The sequence below is a fragment of the Chaetodon auriga genome, chromosome 7 (assembly GCF_051107435.1).
Source record: "Chaetodon auriga isolate fChaAug3 chromosome 7, fChaAug3.hap1, whole genome shotgun sequence".
Lineage (NCBI taxonomy): Eukaryota > Metazoa > Chordata > Actinopteri > Chaetodontiformes > Chaetodontidae > Chaetodon > Chaetodon auriga.
In genome coordinates this window covers 23785493-23807350 of record NC_135080.1, presented here as the reverse complement: position 1 = coordinate 23807350, position 21858 = coordinate 23785493, and the positions used below count along the sequence as shown (strand labels likewise).

General features: G+C 40.9%; 2 protein-coding genes across 3 annotated transcripts in view; both read left to right on the top strand.

Annotated features, from left to right (window-relative positions):
• The window catches only part of LOC143323234 (large neutral amino acids transporter small subunit 4-like), a 28795-nt gene extending 24391 nt beyond the window's left edge, over positions 1 to 4404 (top strand). Inside the window, exon 14 of one of the 2 annotated variants that reach the window (XM_076734977.1) lies at positions 96 to 4404. In XM_076734977.1, coding sequence (XP_076591092.1) covers positions 96 to 257 — 162 coding nt within the window. In that variant the 3' untranslated portion in view covers positions 258 to 4404. The remainder of the gene's footprint in view (positions 1 to 95) is intronic. The other variant, XM_076734976.1, reaches the window with a different exon arrangement.
• An 809-nt stretch (positions 4405 to 5213) lies between these two features.
• Positions 5214 to 21624, top strand: LOC143322860 (phosphatidylinositol transfer protein alpha isoform-like). Its single transcript, XM_076734261.1, has 12 exons — positions 5214 to 5364; positions 9973 to 10003; positions 14558 to 14703; positions 15617 to 15708; positions 15931 to 15938; positions 16275 to 16349; positions 17523 to 17606; positions 17864 to 17941; positions 18065 to 18175; positions 18385 to 18507; positions 20150 to 20219; positions 20319 to 21624. Exons 1-11 carry the CDS (start codon positions 5348 to 5350, stop codon positions 20189 to 20191), a joined length of 807 nt encoding a protein of 268 aa, XP_076590376.1. The 5' UTR covers positions 5214 to 5347; the 3' UTR covers positions 20192 to 20219; positions 20319 to 21624.
• Positions 21625 to 21858: the final 234 nt, after the last annotated feature.

Here is a 21858-nt window from a genome sequence, read left to right as displayed (position 1 = left end):
AAGGAACAAGCACTGTAGGAGACATTTTGACCTTTGAACATCGCAACAGTAATTTTTAGTTCCTCATCATTATGTTGGTCTGATGCTGTGTTCAGGTGAACGTGGGCCTGTTGATGCTGAGCCTGCTGGGATTCTGTCTGCCCCTCTACCTGCTCTGCCACAGCCGCCACCTCCAGCGCCTCAGAGACGAGCAAGATGACGATCCTAAGATCTACGTTAAGATCAACAACGGCACCAAGCCGGAGGCCTTCGTCTAGACTGGGAGGAAGAGCAGAGAGAAAGATGATTTTTTGAAAAACGGAGCAGAGGAGCTACACTACACAAAGAGAGGAACAAGAGAAGAAGAGAGGGGAGGGGAGAGTGGGTCACGTGTGATAAATTCTTTACCCTGACCTCCCTGATGCTTTAGCACCTCTCTCATGTCATCGGCATTCATATGACTCACAAACCCTTCACGTTCCCCGCAAACACACTTCCGCTCACACCATTTAACTGCCAGTCATATGTGGTCAAGTATGGCTGCACACCACTGTGACACGTTTCACCCTCTCTGATACTATACACTGTGAGACACCTGACATACACACGCACACATACACACACACACACACACACACACACACACACACACACACCTAATCAAACCCCTTGGAGAGGTCCCACTCCCTCGACTGCATCTCTGAACTGAGGAGAAAATAGACGAGAGGAAGAAGCAGTGGTTTACTTCTCCCCAAATGATTCCTCAACACATCTTTTCTTCACTCTGCCATTTTTATTTCTTGCTGTTTCATCTGTCATTGACTGTTTTGCCATTTCTATTTAAAAAACATAGAAGAAGAAGACGCCAGCCAATGGAAAGCCACAGTGAGGATAGTTTGGAGGAGACAAGTATAAAAAACAATCTCAGTGACAGTATTTCACTTTTAAAGTCAATGACTGTGGTGCCGCAGTGACCACGATGACCTTCCCATTGGTCCAGGTTTGTCTGAGGTGCCGTTCACCCAGTAAACTGTCATCTCCTTCAGACAGCACAAACCAGTGTTTAATGGGGACAAGAAGAACACACACACACACACACAAGTGGCGCCCTTGGTCATGGCATCTCTGCTTCCTGTTGTGCTCGAGGGCATTAACTGAATAAGCATCAGACAGACAGCAGTATTGGTAGCAGTTCAGGCTGAAACACGCAGTATGGTGGCTTTTAAACAGGACTCACCGATATGTTCCTGATGAAAACACTGCAGCATCTCTGCACATGTGTTACATAATGCAGTGTGAGAAAAACTGCTTTCTGGGGTTGGATAAACTACACTGCATGATGCCAGAGACAGTGCTGGCCCTATGTTACTGTTTCACTTAGTCGCTATAGTGCAGGAAGACACACATGAATTCCCGTGTTTGGAATATGTATTCTTTTGTTGTTGTTGTTTTTTTTCAACATGTATTTACTTGCAATATGATGGCAGATGTGTTGTTAAATCTTTGTTCCCTATACATTTGATGATTGTGGAGGAGGAAATGTGTTTAGAGTAGGTAGATGGGACAAAGATATCAGATAAGATGTGTTTTTAAAGGTGGGAGTGGCGCAGAGGTGGATCCTCTGCCTTATTCTGCTCGCTACATCATAGTCTCGATTCGTTGTAGCAATAAGTGCTTCTGTGAGGTGCTGGGCAACATGTTGACACACAATCACACACAGACAGGCAAACGTGTACATTTTATGGACTGTATTTCTAAATCAAACAGGTGCTAGTTGAATTACAGAAATGTGTTTTTTGCATTTTGCTTTAAGGGGCAGTTGAGGTCATTTTACCACAAAGGCAACAAAGTGCCATCAAATTGCTCACAAGAGCTGTTTCTTTAGTTGTTGACACAGTGGATTCCAAAGAGCCAATCAAGTTACCGTTTCAAATGACTACTTTGCTCTTGGTTTCTTATCAGTTTTGTGGCAATTCTGCACCGCACCACAAAGTGCACCACAGCAGCTCGGGGAAACTTGAATTCACCTCTTACAGACATAAAGGGAGATTTGCTTGAAGGTAGCAGGCTGATGAAGACACATCCCTCCAGCTTCTGAGAAAAGTGGGGTGTGATGAGACTCAACCCAAACAATAAAGAGTCTTTGTCTTTGAAAGTCCAGAACCAAAGCACAGAGTGTGTAGAGAGTGAAACAGGGGGATAATAAATGCTTTTTGGTTCAGCCTGCTGTCTTCAAACACCATAGAGAGAAGCTCCTCAGATATTTTTCCCGCCTGGCAGTAACTCACAGAGGCACTTCCAAAGACAGCCATGACCCTCAGAGTGCCTCTCTATGTGTACAGATGATGGGAGGAGTGGATCCAGGCAGGATGTAGTGCACCCAGTCCCTCTCTCCCTCCATCTAGCCATCCATCCATCAATGTCATCCACCCATCCGTCTCCAAAACATGTCTTGAAATATTTAGTGATGACAGGTGTCAGAACTGAGAGACAAGTCTGTGCTGCCATCAGATGCTCCTAATGAATGACTAAGTGAGAAATGAATGGCACATGATGCACTTTAGACCTCTAGAAATGGACCTCAGTCATGTTTTTCTGAACGGCCTGCCCACACTGAGTCGTCCACGCCGTGCATGGCTGCATACTGGCGGCGCATGATGCAAAGAATGTATACTCAGAGCTTCGGATACAGATTTTTAATTCAGCACATGGGAATGGAAAGATGCTGTTATTTTTTTATATTCAGAGAAAAAACTAATGCTTCACATGTTCATTATATTGCCTTTATGTGCACAGACAACGTAGCAGAGACTTCTCTCTCAGTTCTGTCAAAAGTGTGGACATACCAATCAGAGCTGTGGACATATTCATCCTTACTAAACTGCATGAGTTTGTTATCTGTAAAGGAGCAGAGAGAATTGAATGGAGTGAAATTGGTGCAGTAATTATTTACCCAGGTTCAGTCTGGTGACAGATGTGAAGAAACGTTTGTAAAGTGGAGCAAATGTACATTTGCAATTACATTGTTTGCATAGAAAACTAAATTCACATTTGTACATTTTCATGCATAGGACGCTGTCTACTGCACACCTGGTAGACAGCTACAGAGGAAAAATTTATCATGCAGAAGAATGTAATGAATTCCCACACAATAGCAGCACATTTATCTAAGAAGCTACTTTTTGGTCATAGATCTCCGTCAGACATCCAAGTCCTGACCAATGTCAATGACCAAAACTTGAGATTTTAAATAAACTTACACCAGATAGTGTGTGTGTTTGTGGTGGCAGTAGCCTCAGTAAAGTGGCCCTGATTCAGAATGACTGAATTTTTCCATTTACCAATCTTTATTTGTACAATGTAGATACAATCCCACTGTGGTGGCCATTGATTATTTTTGCATGATTATTCAAATTCTCCCATACTTGAGAGATATAGCAATATGAATATATGCATAGAAATGTACAAATGTAAATTTGTTTCCAGCACACATATCTTTAAGTACAAATGTACACTTTTTGTTTCCACTTCTCAAAAACGTATTGACATTTGCAATTCTTCTAAAATAACAGCACTAATTTAACTCCATTGAGTGTATTTCGTAGCGTGCTGGTGTGTCTTGTAATATTCCTGTGCTTTGACATTATAACAGGCAGGTACAGATATACTCTGATGCGGTACTTTACTCCAGCTCTGTGAATGTGAGTGATGATGGATACAGATTTTTGCCTGGTAACCCATCCTCAACTCGCTCTGTGGCTTAACATGAAATGAGCTCATTCACAGACTGTTCCTTAAGCTACAACCTTCTGTGAATTGCAGTCATGTGTAACGTTGTGTGAAAATTGAGCCTGGGTGTTTGAGTGATGAGCTACCAGGTGAAGCCTTCATTCCCTCGAAACGGGAAACTAATCAGCACTTTCCTTCACTGCTGTACCTTAAACAGCTCACCCCGTCCTGCATGCCATCACCTCCCCGGTCTCACCCCAACCTCCTAGGATAGGGATTCTACAGTAGTTTGGTTTATTGACTGATGTATTGATTAATTGTTTATTCTCTGAAGATGAATCCTAGCGTCAGCTTTGCTTGTGGGTGTTCTTGTGTGTGATGATAGGAATTAGGGGTTTCAGCTGGAACACAGACGCCTTGTTTCCCTCCCCAGGCATGTACCTTTTGTATTTTTTCTACCTACCATACTCCAGTTTAGTTTTGTTGTCTTTTATTAAGCTTTTTTTTTTTTTTTTTGTCTCTGATGTTTACGAGAATGTGTATTTTCATGGTCTTATATTGTATATTTTGTTTTTTTTTTGTGTGTTGTACCACAGTATAGCCATTGTTATTGACATTTCAAGTCATATTGTTTCAACTGAAAAAAAAAAAAAGACAGATCATTATATGATGCAAAATAAACACAATAATTTGTATAAATGTGTGTCTTCTTTCAAACGGCAGAAATGATCACTGTGCACGCTTCTCTGAGCTTGTCGAGGAGGGACAGTTCTTTTTTACAGCAGCAGGGGTCAGACTCTCACTGTAACGCTGATACTCATGCTGATATGTGGTGTCAAAACAGACATATCTGTCCAATACATGTGGTCGCACATGAGATGGCATTGTGGGAAAACCTGTTGGGCAACAGCAATAACCGTTTCCTCAACATTGTTTTGATCAAAGAGGAACATCCAGAGTTAAACTGTTGGAGCTGTTTCATAAACAGGCTGAACCAGAGGTGACAGTTTGTACCTGTACACACACACACACACACACACACACACACACACACACACACACACACTGCTCAGGAGCAGTAGCACCTTACCCTCTGGGAATATGAGGTGTGCACCACCTTTGTGCACCAACTGATGCTCACTGAGCTGTAAACATTAATTCAGTGGTGAATAAGTACAGGTAATCTAGTCATATTCATCAGCTCCATGCCACACACACAGTTCCTGTTCAATTCACGTGTGTCACATGAGCCTGAAAATGTGGCCTTCTCTGTAAGCACACAGGCGCGTGATTCTTTCTTATGTCACAATACTACAGGCAAAAGCCAGTGGTGAGGCTACTGGTGATAAGAAGAAGTCGAACTACCACTTCTTCTTATCATAAGTATGATGATCACATATTGTTTAGAGTTACTCATGGTTTACCAGCTGCACTTGAACGTCACATAAAGGTGCCGTATACCTGACAGTAAAGGTGGGTGTCTCCTCTGTCGAAGCCGCGCCCCTTGGCACACATACGGCATCTTTCAGGAAGAAAGTCCGTAGGAAAGACTGTCAGACGGTGAATGACCGGCGACTGTCCGCTGTAAAGGACATTTTCAGAGTTTTTCACTCTCTCATATGCTGCTGTCACCGTCGACATGCTGATTAAAGAATTGTGAGTATCTTAACTTTCTGAAACTGCGTAGTTTTTTGTCAGGTAGGAGAGCGAAAGGCCGCTGTCACTGTTACTGCTGCTCTGCTTGTCAGTAAAAGTTGTAAAACTTTTTATTATTATTATTATTATTATTATTAATTATTGCACTGGAGAAAGGCCGGCATTATGCTGCCGTTGTTCAAAGTGAATCTAACCCTCGCTAAGACGCGACTGTTTGGGACATGTTTGTATGGTCTCTGTTGGAGCACCTCAGCTGGGCTGAGTTGTTGAACTCGATGTAAAGTTCTGTCTATTTAACTTTTATTTGGTTGTTAGCAACAGGGCAGACACGCTAGATTGATTATTCTGACAATGAATCATGTCAGCACAGATGGGTTGAGCAAAATATTTGAAACGGCGGTGTGACGTTCAGGTTCAGGTTTGGTTTTTAGTGCTCGTCACTGACGTAAGTTAACTGACGCTAACCTGCCGACATTACACTGCAATTAAGTAGGAAGAGGGAGGCTATGGGTGCGGCGAAACCACTTTCAAAGTTTAATTTCCTTTGACTTAATCTATTCTTTGACGTATCTCTGTATGCCGAAGTGGAGAATTCCCCTCAACTATTCAGAAAAGATATTGATTCATTTTTCAGTTGAAGCATTCGCATAAAAATACTGCATTCTTCTAACTCCTGAGCCTCGGAGCGGAGTGCCATGTCATGTCACATGGATATCAATGATGGAGGAACATCCAGTCGCTGGGTGTCATCTGACAATGGGGCAAAGTACATTCAAAGGCTCACCTATGTCAGATTATTGTTATTGTTTATGATGATCATCCCGTGTTTCAAAAGAAAAAAAAAAGAGAGAAAATCAGAGGAATGGGCCCTTTTAGTTAGACATCATGGCCAGGACTTAAAAACTGTGCCATGTTTCTGTTCGTATATGAGTGCAGGCAAACATATATATCTTTGTCATCACACCAGCCATCAAGTTCATGCCTGTAAGGCTCCTCTTTCACTCTGATCTGTTCTAATGAAATATTCAGGCCCTGCTAGGCTGACAACAGACGCCGATTAATTTGCTATTGTATTAAGGCAAACTAGAGAAGGATACACGAAACACACAGACACACATGCAGGGTTCCAGAGTTATATATTTTCTTATACTGGCAGTCTCAAATTGAGTTTTGTAAGTTCCTCTTCCTCTTCTCCAGGTTCCTATAATAGTGGGACACTAGAGGAGAACTAGCAGCCTTTCCATTGCTAAATGCTAATGACTATAAATCAATCAGTCCAAATACACTCTTCAAAGTAGTGCTCTGATTAATATCCTGACTCATGATGCTGTTATTACATCTGCTGTTATACTGTGAAAGTGTGCACTGCTGCAAGCCTTGTTAAAATCAAACTCACACCCTCTAAATGAAGCTGCAGGTGTGCCCTCACCTCTCATTAGTTAAGGGAGAACTCTGATTTTACACATAAAGTTCAGTTTACTTGTCAAACGGAGTCCTACCCAGCCTACAAAAACAACTGTAGTTTTTTTTTTTTTCACTCTGGAGGGAGCTTTGCAAAGTTTGAAAAAATAACCCAGATAATATCATCAGGGTTAGCTCAAATTGGGTTTGAGAATTGAAATTTTGAACTGAATGTGTTCATTGCAGTGGAAGTAACAAAGGTAGCTATGGTTCTCCCAATTTCTGGATGACTGTCATGTACAGTCAGTGAAGTTGATATACATCTTGCAGATCAAGATCTTGTGCAAACAAAGTGGCATATGTGATGTGAAGGCTACCTGCACTTCCCGACATCACTCTGCCAGGTGTTACCAAGAGCATCTATCTGAAGTGGGCCACTGGTCTCCACCAAGGAAAACCACAGAGGACAATGAGTTGTGCATTCTGAGGCAAATAGATCTACAGTATGTGATCTTCCCTGTACCCATCCTAAACCATCTGCACTACCTGAGGGTGCAACCTCAGCTTTGGAGGTGCATTGCCCTCAAGGAGGCCAATTGAGGAGTGTCCAACATGGGAGGACGTTTGATGCATAGTCAACCTGAGAGTAGGAACTCTCTAAGAAAATTGTCTTTCTTTGGTATTAGTAAATATGTGGAGTAAAACCCATCATTTGGTGCAGTACTGTGATAGCCTTTTTGTCCAGGTGCATGATTATTTCCTTTGACAAACCTGGGGCCTTCACAGGGTCTGTGACTGAGGTCTCCATGACCCCTGATGATGATGGGGGCCAGCAGCATAACAGCAAACTGTATCTCCGAGACAGTGCTTTCAAAACCTATGCTTCTTGGGAATAGGCTGCCCAGTAGTCCAGGTGCTGCTGTGAAGATCTTTCCACCAAGGCTGATCAGCTCTCTGCTGACACCAACTGCTAACATCAGCCTGGCTGTGTTGCCAGGGGGGTCCCATGCCCCTACCCTGATGATTCCAGGCCTCTGACGTCTGGCTAGATTTCTTCCTGCACTCCAGTGGCCTTTATGCCTCCAGCCCAAACAACTGGCCTTGCACAACAGGAAGCAGCATTTGTCTACAGCCATGAAACATCAGTGCCTGTGCAAGCCCGAGCTGATGTTGAGTTACAATGACAGTGGACATCAAGCGACCATGTTCTCTGGATATCAACCCACTGTTTGTGTGACCGAGCTCTTTCCCTTCATGCTTTGACTGTAACATTTGGGACTTGGCACGGAGGAGTACAGAGCGGGAGTTTCCAAAATGAGACATGTAGGCAGCAGTGTCATAACCCCTCAAGTAAAGACTGTCAGTGACCTGGCACTATGGCCTGGGACAGCGGGCATTGTCTTTTAGTGCCTTTTTCAATGAGAGAATCAGTGTGGGAGCCAGAACTTTTATGAGTTAGCCCTGAAAAAGACCACAGAACCCAAATCAGAACCTCTAGTAGACTTATGTCACCAACACAACAAGAGAAACAGGTGACTTGCCATCCAGGCCAATCCAACCATGCCTGTTAGCCTGCCAGCCTGTTACCCTGAATTGCACTTACAGCCAGGTGACCAAGGTAGAACTGTGGCTAGCCACAGGACACAATTGGATCCTCTCACAGACTTCTATTTCAATGCAGCAAATAGCTGCAATGCAAATAGCTAGTCAGGCCATGTCAGTCCGTTCGCCTTAATTGTGTGTGTAACATGCCAAGCTAGCCTAGCCTCCTGATAGGAATAAGGGAAAGGTAAGACACCTTGTCAACAACAGCGTTAGAGCCCAACAGAGTGGCAGGCAGGATGACAAACACCAAACACCACAGAATGTGCTTGATTCCCCTGGATCTTAAAGCAAAATACAGAACTGAAACTGTAGAGCAATTAACCTTTGAAGAATGCTATGCTAACAGTGAGAAGATCAAAGATACCAGATGTAGATTACTATGTTTTATTTATAGGTGGGATGCGCAGGTAGCTTATACGTCACACATGCAAATTTATTTATACAAGATGTCGATCTGTGAGGAGGCATATGTACTTTGTTTAGTGCCACTGGCAGTCAGAAAGGACTGAAGCAGATCTGAGATGTGTGGGCTTTGGAGTGTGGGAGTCAGGGAAGGTCTCATGAAAGACACTATTGATTTTGAGAATTATGGAAATGTAGGATCCAGCGTTTTTGGAGCTTGACCCATACAATGAACTAACAGGCAATTTTCACTATTCACACAAGCTACATTCAGGAACATTTCTGTCTTTTGCCTTGTCGCACATGCTTTCATTCACAATACAACCATAACAGCATCTTCCCTGAAAATGTTACCAGCTCTTGAGGTAAAACTGGCCTTACAGATTTCCCTGATTATCCCTGCTCCCATTCACATATGACCCTATGCAGGATATGTTCCTGAACATTTTAGGGATAGACTACATGTGTGAAAGGGATTTAAGACAATGACATTGCTTACAAGGTTCCTATTGATCCTGAAGGTTAAAGCAATAGTGCGACACATACATTTAGCTATTCTCTTTCTTGCCAAGAGTTAGATGAGAAGATCAATACCGTTGTCTGTACAGAAAATATGAATCGTTCGCTGGAGCTAGCTGTCATTTAATTTATCTTCAAAGATGGATTAGGAACAGGGGGAGACAGCTGGCCTAGCTCTGTCCAAAGGTAGCTGGCCGATAAACAGTCTGGCACATGATCCCCTGTAAAACGGTGAATTGTCCTCTTTGTACTTGTATTTTTGTACATGTTGAAGAAACAAGATATAATGTGTTAATTAGTGAGCTGCAGAGGTGCTGTTTGGTATATTTTGTTGTCTTTGGACAGCCATTACTTCCCTCTTTTTCCACTCTTTACGCTAAGCTGACTCAGGACTGTCAATGTGTCCAACTGTTCCTTTAAATACCACATCAAGAAGCAGTTTCAAAATGAATTCACCTGCAGGTTCATTTTCCCTGACTTTATGGGTATGGCTGTTTATGGATGTGATGAGATTATGTGTCTGTAAGAGAAATCTGAAGACAAACTGTTGCTATGTTGACGTGACGATATATCCTAATCCATTTCTTTTTGGCCAACAGTATAATTTTATTGTTTTTTTATCTGTGTTATCTCTGACTGGGATATCTGTACCTTAATTAATTGTTTCTCTCTCTCTTGCAGCCGAGTTGTCCTACCTGTTTCAGTGGAGGAGGTAAGGACTTATTTGTTTACATTTATTTTATTAGGAACAATCCACGACAGTTGATATCAGTTTAATATAAATGTTCCAGATTTAGCTAAATGGCAAATATTCATTTTCAGTCCCCTTATCTGTAGATTGTCTGCTTCTCATTAACTTAAGACTGTCAACAATTAGAGTCAGAATCAGCTTCACTGGCCAAGCATGTGTACACATGCAAGTTATTCAACGGTTGTTTTGGTGTTCTGTACAGAAGTTTGAAAAGGGTGTGAGTGGTCTGCAGTGATGTCTCCTGCCTGTTGGCACCAATGATTTTCTCAGCAGTCCTGACTGTCCGCTGTAGTCTGTTGCTGTCCTGTTTGGTGGAGGAACCAGACAGTAATGGATGAACAGAGAACAGACAGGATGACTGCAGTGTAGAACTGGATCAGCAGCTCCTCAGGCAGGTTGAACCTCTTGAGCAAGTTCTCTGTTGGGCCTTTTTAATGATGGAGCCTATGTTGGATGCCTGCATCACGTCCTGGGAGATTCTCGATTCCAGAAACACGAAGGCTTCCACAGCAGACACAGTGATGTTGAGTATGGTGCTGGGGGGCCGGGGTGCAGGGGCTTCTCCTGTCACCAGAAGGCCACCTAGTCACCGATACACCTTAGTTATTTTTTCAGTGACAGTGACTACTCTTTAGGTTTTCTGACTGGTATGCTGTTTAAAATTCTTCAGGCTGCTGATCAACATATTTCAGTTATCTCCATCGATCTGATCTTTCTTCCTTTAGAGACGATTAAAGGCATAACAAAACATCTGGGACTACGCTAAGATACCCCTCAGTACACTATGTGCCCAGACATGTGCTGAAACACAGTTATCAGGTCCAGAAATTATTTACTAGTTGTGTTTAATATGCTGTACCATTGCCTGATTCCATGTTATCAAGACAGCAGATTCTTAACCTTCCCCCTGCATTAGATTTGTGTTTTATGGAAGAACCATCAGGGATTTACTAAACTTCTTATTTGCACTTGTGTGTGAATGCTATGTTTTAATCCAAATGTTCCATACAACACAGTACCCTTTGTTTTGTCCATTGCTTAACACACAGGAGAAGCCAGTATTTCACTAAGCTATGCAATCAGTATTTGCTGTAGGACCAGCTTTTCCTCTGATCCCTTTCACTGTGAAGTGTTAGCTGGATTCCTGTGTTAGTTGAGTAATTATTGTAAGTGTCACAATTATTACAGCTTGAGTTGAATCAAAACTGGATGAAATCAGGGTGGACTCTCTTGTCTGTGAAATGTATCTACATGTCTTGTCATATGTGATGCTGCTTTCACAGTATTTGGAAACCAAGTCGGGTCCCTTGAAAATGTTTCAATTGGGCACAGATTATCAAACCTTGGAATGTCAGCTGTGGAAATAGTATTGCATTTCTCTTTTAGTGAGTTTCAGATATTCATGGTATCAACGGTACGTTTGTGCACACAACAATGTGGAAATGTAGGTTTATATAGAGTCAAATGTTTTCTTGTGTGTGATATTTTATAGGGCTGAAACAGTTAGTTCATTAATCACTTAGTTGATGATTAGCAATTTAATCAAAAGGTGAAATAGTTAAGAAATAGGAGTAGTTTGGCATGTTAGTAAATACACATTTTTCAGGCTAGCTGTTTCCCCATGTTTCCAGTATTTATGCAAAGCTAAGTTAAACTAATCAGATGCTGGTTGTATCAATCAATCTTCTCATCTCTCAGCAAAAAAGTAAATAAGCATATTTCCCAAAATGTTGAGCTATTTCTTTCATTGCATAAGTCATGTCTTAGGCAAAAATGCTTAAAATTCACTTGCAACACAAACTGAATATTTTGTATTTTGTAAAATTGGTGGAGTGCTCCTTTAACCATGAAAATAATTGCCACATTAATAGATGATGAAAATAGTTGCTCTCCTAATATTTTATTAATTGAAATATATTCAGTGATAAAAAGCTGTTCACTAGAATCTATAGAATTGAACATTGAAGGTCATGCAACCGAATGCAGCTCATTTGTATTCAGTGTTCGAAAATGTTATTACAGCTCTGTATGGAAATGTTGATGAATGATGAATGCCCAAACAAGTTTCAGCAACTACTTTGGAGATATTGTTGTTGCTTGGAGCGGTCAAGCCATTGTGACGGTTATTCACATGTGACTGAAATGCAGATCAAGATTTTAACCCTGGTTTTGTTGTTATTATGACGTTAGAAAAGGATGTCCACACCTTGTTTTTGTCAGCGTGATGTGAACCAGCAGGTTCACCTTTCCTCTGAAGTTCTCGATAGACAGAGGACTCAGTCTCAACATGTTTTGTTCAGTGTTGATGGCTACCTCTAGTCAGGTTCAGGCTGTGTATTATTTGTAGCCAAATGTTGTTCACGCCCCTGAGCTCATGAAGGCCTGCGTTATGTCTAACTGTCCTTGTCTATGAGATTACACACTGGTTATACAGGACAAGCTACATTCCTATGTTCCTACTCACAGTGGCAAGACTGAGCACCAACAGCTACCAAAATAAGTCCCTAGCCTGTAGCAGAGCTCTGTCTCTGGGGAGAAGAGGGCTTGGCCTGATTCAACTGCAAGACTTTTATCCAACTCAGTTACAGATGGCAGCAGATGTGTCATCGCCAGTTTCACCAAATGTCAACCAAATTTATGAACATTTAGTAAATATATCAAAGAGACAAGTATACCACCTATCTCTCCATCTGAAGCCTCAATGGACCTAAATACAAAGCAACTACAACTTGTGCCTTTGTGTCACTGACTCTGTCATTTGCCTTATGTGAAAAAGTCTTTTCCTTTTTTTCAGACCAGACCGAATTCTGGCAAATGCAGAAGTGCAGTTGAAGTTCATATTTTCGCCGTAACTTGAATAAAAAGATTTTGCATGTGCGTGTGCATTTGTGGGAGTGTGTGGGGCTGGTCAGACTGACAGCACCAGTGATGTGAGTCACTCTTTCCAATGTCACAACACTTTTGCCTGGCTCAGGAAGGGTTTGAACTGTGGGGGTTGGAGGAGGAAGAGGAAGAGGAAGAGGGGGGAAAAAATCAACAAAAAGCTTACTCTGCTGGTTTTCTGATGCTGAAGTCTGTGTCTGGGATATCTAAAGAGTAATGGTTAACTCACAGTCATTTCCATGAATGGTTAACTTAGGTCATGACAGAGTGATTCTCACCAGGGGTCTTTGAACTTGTCTATTCTTTATGTCTCTCTTGCATTATTTTTACATTATTTTTTATTTGACAGTTATATAGTAGTGCAACAACACTAATGCTCACATGTTCTAGTTTGCCATTGGCCACAATTTAACCAATGCTAAGCTAATGTAGAGGCTAGCAAGGTGTTTTTTTTAGGACAGTCCCCTTTAGCTCAGTTTATCAAGTAACTATGATGTTCTCAAGAAGAGTTTATTCACTGTGATAAAAAGAAAAGAAAAGAAGAAGAAGAAAAAGAAGAAAAGAAAAACATGTTTCTATCCAAACATGCAAAGCAAGGGGAAAAGCCATTTTGACAGGTCACAGGACAACTTAAAGCTGCACATATTGATTATTCTGGCCACTTGGGGGCAGCAGAACAAGCTGTAAACACAGTATCGACATACTGTAGTCTAAGGTTTATATTGTGCACATGTTAGCAAACATGTTACACATCCTGGAGAGCAACATTAGTATTTATTTGTAGTTGTGTCTCTGTTCATTTGATGTATGTATATGCAACATTCACCTTCCTTTTAGCTCTGTTTTGAGAAACATCTGGCTTTTTAGCCACTAACTGCACAATGTTCCGTAGCTAGTTGCTAACTTTGTTCGTCCGTAATTCGTCGAGTCAGGTAGTGTACAGTGAGCCGCTGCGTCTGAAATAGCATACTATTTACAGTATCTAATTTCAGACGCAGCCAGTTTATCAGAACATTTTTGCTGATAACAAGGTTAATGAGAGCGGAGGTTGTGGGCCATAAAACACAATGATGCTGTGAGAGATGCTGAAATGCTCCATAGATCTGCAGAGTTGGTCATCCTCTGTGGCTTCCTCACTTGGAGCAACCCGCTTCACATTCAACATTTCATTTGATCCAACATTAATTAGTGTGTTTAGTACATCAAAAATATTGATTAGTGCAGATTTAATGTTATTAACTTAACCAACAACCCTGATTCCAAAATAATGCTGTGATACTGTGTAAACACAGTTTGCATTCTGTTTTTATTTACGTTTTACAGCGCCCCAACTTTTGGGGAACCAGAGTTATAATTTCATTGTTTCCTCATGTATTCTTCCTGGTATGAAAAGTCAAAGTGTCTGCTTTGGAAAAGGTCCATTATTGCACAACTGTTGCCAAATCCTGATTCTCGGAATTGATGTGCGTTTCCTGGAAAGCTTTAATCCACCACATAGATTAATAGATGAATGATTTTGGCTCTAAAGTCCAAGCAATACATAACTTGGAGTGAGAAAATTGATTGAATTCATTAAAATATAAATTTATCTGTGAACCACAATAACCATGGTCTCTTCTTTTGTCCCTCCAGTACCAAGTGGGTCAACTGTATGCAGTAGCAGAGGCCAGTAAGAATGAGACGGGTGGAGGAGAAGGTGTGGAGGTGATTGAGAACACACCCTATGAGAAGGATGGAGAGAAGGGACAGTTCACCCACAAGATCTACCACCTGCAGAGGTCAGTACCTTAGCACTGCTGCATTCACACAGCTATGTACTGTATACCTCACATTATGTAGAAAGTAATAGGAATACACACTGTATCACTGTCTATTCAGGCACCCCCGATAAAGGGTTTATAAGCTGTGATTAATTTATTGAAGATTACAAAATCATTTAGTAATACATTAGCAAGGTTTGGGGAAAAAATGTACTTCTCCTTCTTCTGCATGATGCTTGCTTTGTCTTTTCTGACTCTTCAATTCATCAGGGAGAGCTCTCTAATGGCATGTGCGACCAGTTACCTTCTGGACAAAGGGTGTAAATTTACAACACATTCATTCATTCATTCATTCATTCATCTTCTATACCAACTATCCCTTTTGGGGTTTCGGGGGAGCTGGAGCCTATCCCAGCTGTCACAACACATTCACTCCATTCTAAATTATATTCAGTGGAATTTGCAACACAGTTAATAAGTGTCTTCCATTTTGGACTCCACAGCACTGTCAAAACAGCACACTGTTCGTCAACGCTGAACTCTCCTGCAGATTTTTTCGTCCTTTGAGCAAACAGTGATCTCAGTGATTCATTTGAAACATAGTGATTTTTGCAGTGAAAGTATGCCGGTTTAAACGCTGTGTCACCACTCCTTTAACAGCATGTCAGGTTGTACAGGGGGCATCTGTATGTGCATGCTTTAGCTGCATTCTGTTACATTGCAGACATTAAAGCACATTGTAGGATTATAATGGAAAACAATTTAATGCACGGCAAACTGAGGATCCTAATACTATAATAAACATATACCTAATTTGTCCTGTATTTCTGTAAGTCTATGTGTGTGATACATTTAGCGACAAGAAAATAATTTTTGTGTGTCATTGTGTATACTTGAGTGACTACATCAATGTGTGCTTGTGTCTCTGCAGTAAAGTGCCAGCCTTTATGCGTGTGTTAGCGCCGAAAGGTTCTCTGGAGGTTCACGAGAAGGCCTGGAATGCATATCCGTACTGTCGAACCAGTGAGTCCAATCATATACAAACAACATTTTGGATGACAATGAAAAATGTATGTGATTTAATTTAATTTATGTTTGTTTCAGTGTCACAGTTATGGTGCAAGCTGTGGCATTTAGAAATGAAAAGCTTGATGCTTGAAATCTGTATTGAAATCTGAGATTGTCTCTCCTTCTCTTTCTGGTCCATCCTGCCTCCATCACCGTCCACCTTTCCTTCTGATGCAGTCCTTACGGTAGGTATTCTTTCATTTTGAATTGCCAAATAAAAATTAAAATGAAGTTAAACTTTCCACATATGTTTTAGTTTAAGTTGAGTTTAACTTTTTATTCTAAATATGGCCTGTTTTGTATGACCATGTGATAGAGAGCACAGTAAAAACTGAATAGAGTGTTCAGTGAAATACTGTCCAAACACTGCTGTGGGGGGCTCACATACTGCTGCTAATGTTTATCTGCGGACGTTATAACACAGTGCCTTTTCACTGTAATGTAATCACTTTGTGTGTGCACACATGCACATCGATATGATTGTTGACTGACCCTATCATGTATCTCTCTCACGCTTACAGAATGAATACATGAAGGACAAGTTCATGATTAAGATTGAGACGTGGCATAAAGCTGATATGGGGACTCAGGACAATGTAAGTCATGTGATCTGGCAGTAGTGCTAACAAGTTATGTGCTTAACGTATAGGGTGGGTAAGATATCTTACCCACCCTATACGTTAAGAACATACATTACAGGTAAAAATGGGAGATTTTCTCCATCTGACCACATGGTGAAGAAATTGGGAGCTAATGTGATTAAATCCTCTCCTTGTGTTTGCTGGAACTCCTAATCTTAGATTTTGACTGAGACAGCGTTCCCACATGTCCTGGAAAATGGATTTATGTTTTTGCAGGTTTTCAGGGAAAACAAATGGAACATGAGAGAAAGAGTAAAGTGTTCTGGAAAATGGTGAACGGTACTTTTTTTGACTTTGCTAGCATTGTGTTTCAAACACATTGTTGCATTGTTAAGATAAAATGGACATAACATGACATGTTTTAACTTTTGTCGGGGTACCTCACAGTGGGTGTGATTAGCCTCTAAAGACTCCACTTAATATCACTAGTAAAGGGGCTGAAGTGTGGTGTGATGAACTGATACTACGAAACCTGACTTTGCAAACTTTGAGTCATACATTTAGGTATGGAAAGTTCTGTCTAGATCTTCTTGTCAGTAAGCAAAATTGTAGGCTACTGTTTGTGTTTTAGGTGTCCAGACTATTCAGTTGTTGGTGTTCAGACAGAAATGCTTAATATAACTCAGAAGAAAGAAAGGGAGTCAGGTTATGAAGAATGATAATGATCAATTTTATTTACATAGCACTTGACAAGCATAGAGCACAAAGCACTTTCCAAATAACATACAATGACAGAATGCTACAAAAAATAGAAATATAATAGCAACATTAAAACAGGCTAGGCAAGAAACAACAGTAAGAGGAGATAGTAAAACATCAAGGTTATGTCGGGATACCCTTTTCAATCAGACTTCCACTGAGAGAAGCATGTTAGTGTACCGCACAAAAGCAACCAGATTGTCGCGGAAAAGGTCCCGGACAAGTCCTGGGGGATGATTTCAAGGAAAGAATGGGAACCCTGCAAGAGTAGATAACATTACCCCATCAATCTTTAATTTGAATTTTCAGTTCCTGTTGTCCTGCGCTGGTCCAACCCTAATTTTTGTTGTGCTGCATTTATAAACATGAAGTCTGATATGTGTTCTTTGCCTTTACCAAGCAACTGACCCACACTTTGCCTTTGTGCAGGTACACGGACTGGACAAAAGCACATGGGAGGAAGTAAAAGTAGTTGATATTGACATTGCTGATGGAAGTTGCATAAGTTCAAAGGTAAGAGCAAAGAAATCTGCATGTTTTTAGAAATAAGGCTGTGTTATGGGTCAAATTGTTCCCATCAGTACCTGGTAATCTTTGAAAAGGTTTTACCATCTGCTTGGAATTACTGAGAGTCACACTCACACTCACATATTTAAATAACAGATATATCCGTTTAACACTCAGTATAATAACCCTTCTGCTTATGAGGCTTCTTCATATTAGACACGGCTACACTTTATTTCATTGTGCTGGTTGAATTCATTCTTTAGGACTACAAGGAAGAACATGATCCAGCCATCTTTAAGTCAGAGAAGACAGGTAGAGGGCCCCTGGGACCTGACTGGAAGGTAGTGGAACTCTTACTCTTAATTCTTCACTCTGGCTCTGGCTCATTTAAGGAATGAAATGATTGAGTTTGAGGCCTGCAGACTTTGTGTTTTCATCTCATTGGTGTGTCTGTGTATTTGCAGAAACAACTCAGTGAGAACCCCAACTGTCCACACATGTGTGCCTATAAGCTAGTCACTGTTGAATTCAAGTGGATGGGACTACAGACCAAGGTGGAGAACCTCATTCACAAGGTATACAGTTTTGCTTTTTTGTACAGGAGCAAATAATTGTTGATATTTGTTGCCTTCTGGTGGCCAATATATGAATTTCTGCTTTGAGTTGAAATGCCACACAATACCAGACACGTCCTTCAGATGACTTGTGTGTCTCCCTGTAACTATTGTTTAATCTCTCCTCTCCCTCTGTTCCTCTTCCTCACACACCTGCTCTGTCTGTCCAGGTGGAGAAGCGTTTGTTCACCAACTTCCATAGACAGCTGTTCTGCTGGATCGACAACTGGATTGATCTGACAATGGATGACATACGACGCATGGAGGAGGAGACGAAGACGGAGCTGGATAAGGTGACTGAACACAGTATACTCCACACTGCACCACTGTTGAGAGTGGGAAGCCCTGATGACCTTAATAAAACGGTCCCTGTTGCATTACAGCATCAGTCCTCTATGGCAGTGCATTACTGCCACCATGACAAAATATAGGTCAATGGTATAACATGCTTGATAAAGACATTTGGCATGATTTCTTTATGTAGTAACAGCATTATCGGCACAAATCATGGCAACAACAAAGAAGAGAAAAACACAAAAATACACTAAGTTGCGTACACGCCATACTGAGAGTGACATACAGTCCATTTGTATATTTTAACAGGCTTGTCATATTGCAGTGAACCTTTTTGATTCATTGTATGTCAAAGGGAGGGCAAGCCGCCTTCCCCCTGACGAGGAGTTAACACTGAAGCAAATGCTGTAATATTTGACTGATAGGAAGTAATGCTGTTCTCTGTTGAAGGTATAATGAATAGATTTGGGTCTATTGTTTAGTTATTGTGAATGCTTAAATATTGAGGTCCAGAAAATGTTAAACTACAATGAGTCACTTCAATCTCTAGCAAGAAGTGACATATACAAATGGATGCGGAGATCACATTTGTTTTGTTTTGTGGGCCTATGCAGAATTATAGTGTGTAGATTTGGTGTCAGGCAAGATCCAGATAGTCAGTGACTCGGGTATGGCTCGGTCGCGGTCCGTGCTGTGTTCGCTACCAGACAGCAGACGTTATCTCTTACCCTTCTGCCACTCCCTGCTGACGGTCTGATCAAAACGTATAAAGCCAGATGACTGACAGTGGGAAGCTACAGTATGTAGGCTATGTACACCCAGTGGCCACTTTATTAGGTACGCCTGTACCTGTTTTACAATTCAGCGCAACGGCTCTGCTATGAATTCTACCTTTACAAAATTCATAATGTTCAGTTTTTGCTGACATGGTTGGAAATGTGGAAATTCAACTCTGTTTATTGTTGATGTCATAGTTAAACGTGTTTTTGTATTGGACTACAGTATATTGGGAGATGTTTCTAATTTTTACTCCTCCCTAGTTACGTACATGCATGACGGGGCAGAGTATTAGGAACACCTCTGAATATAATGCAGTCCAATACAACATCATCACTAACTATGACTTCAATGCAAAACTATACAATTGAATTACTACCTCGATAACAGCTTCAGCAAAATGATGCCTACAAAAAAACATTGTAGGCATCATTGAAGTGACTTCATGCTTTAGATTGTACCGGTGTGCCGAATAGAGTGGATGTTTCATTGTGTGTAACAGAGTTGATAAAGTATCAGTGCTGATTAACACAACTCCTCCACCGGAACCCTCACCAGAACCTGAGACCAAACACTTCACATTGCTCACACGTTTCATATATAGCCCCAGATAAGATACAACTACATATACAGCTACCTCAGGACAGGGGTGGGCTTTCTCTGCCACGTTGCCACGAAAACCACTGGTGCAAAAGAGATCATTCAGCTAAATGGAAAGATTGGACATTGATATAATTAATAACTTTGAAAACAAACAAGCAAAAAGATTTCTTCAGGTATCTCCAGGTCAGAGACTCCTCTTTAAGATTTAAGGCTGGAGGTATTTTTATACATTTCTCAGTAACATGTCTCTCCATGTCATAGATGAGGAGTAATGATGAAGTTAAAGGCCTGGCAGTTGAATAGAAGTGATGGTAGCTGACTGACTAAACCGGTGAGTATTACACTATTGTTTTGGTAAGATTTCACATTTGTGAATTTTCACAAAATGAATAAGTCTTATTTGTTCAACTTGCTCTGCTTTCTTCCTCAGATCACTCGCTGCAACAGGAGGATCTGACTTCATTCAGCAAGCTGAGACTACTCTCATGGGACACTGGACCTAGAACAGCTTGATAGGCATAATCAAGAATACCGTACTTCCATCCTAAAAAGATTTGCTCTTAATAAGAGCTCATTATTGTAAAGCAATTGTGTGTATTTATGTACTACATTTGAATACAATTATAGGTTTTTAAAGAGACAAGTTCACAAGTTGGGGAATCAGTTTTGAAGTGTTCTTGTTTATGCCTATTTGATCTTCTTAAAATTTCAAATATCAGGGAAATGGTGTGGGCAGTCTCTAAGGAGACATTTCTGATTACTGTTAACCGTTTTTTAAATGGAATTTTTTTTTCAGTTTTGTTCTTTTTCTTGATTTTTGTAATTTCCACTTCTCAGTGATTCATTGTTTACTTACAAGAGGCACATTTTCCACAAGTCTTGTGTCTGCATCCACAAACACCCCAGTTACTAGGATCTAAAAATGTTTTATATGTAAGTAAAATAGATTAGGCCACGCTCCTGTGCTTAAGGTTTCCTCAAGTAATTTCATTCATGACATACTGTACACATTATGATTTAGGTAAAAACTATTTCATGTGAGATATTTACTTTGAAAAGACTCCACTGGGGACATTTAATATACTTTCCAAGTAGTCTGGTCAGACTGCCCTTGCTGTTGGTCAGATGCTTGGTTTAGCTTCATACAAAGATGCGTGCAGCTGTTTTGCAATTCTAACTGGGGTTGAGGTTTTGAGTGTTGATTATGATCATATATAAGGTGGATGTGAGCTCTGTGCAGATTTCAAAATGATGACACGTGAAGCAGTTCTGTCCTCCATCTTTTCAGAACTTTGGCCTGCGTCATTCTAAGTCTTGTCCTGTGTTGAACGAAATAATCTGCATTCTCTAATGTAATGAATGATATGATTGTCCTGTATATTAAAGACAGTGTATTTGTTCTTTTCTTCATGTATGTTATACATTGTACTTGTGTTGAAAAAAATCTACATTAGTGAGCAAATATCCCATCCACCCGTAGTTCTTTTGACTGCAGACCGGAAAAGAGCACACTGATTGTGAGCTGCATCACAAATTATCACTTGAATCAGAAGAAACGTCCAGCGGAGGATCAGTTGGTCTCTTTGTAGCAGATGCATCAGTGGCCGCAGTGTTACAAGTCTGATCATAAACTTCCAGTCGAATCATGACGCTCTTGTGTTTCGCCACCGCGATAAAAAGGTCTAGCTTGAATCCTTCAGGATAAAAGCATCCCCACATGCATGAACTGAATAAAGCGCTCAATTTGCCAAAAGGATTGTGTGTCGAAAAGATTAATTTCATTGTTCTGTTTTGTCAGACTAAAATTAATCTGTAGCTGGGTTAAAACAAATGCTTCAGATCAAGCACATAGCATATTGACAAGATTTGAATGTCTTAAGTGACAGATTGCAATCGACCGCCGAACGGTTCAGGGTGTACCCCGCCTCTCGCCCGGTGACAGGTGGGATAGGCTCCAGCCCCCCCGCAAC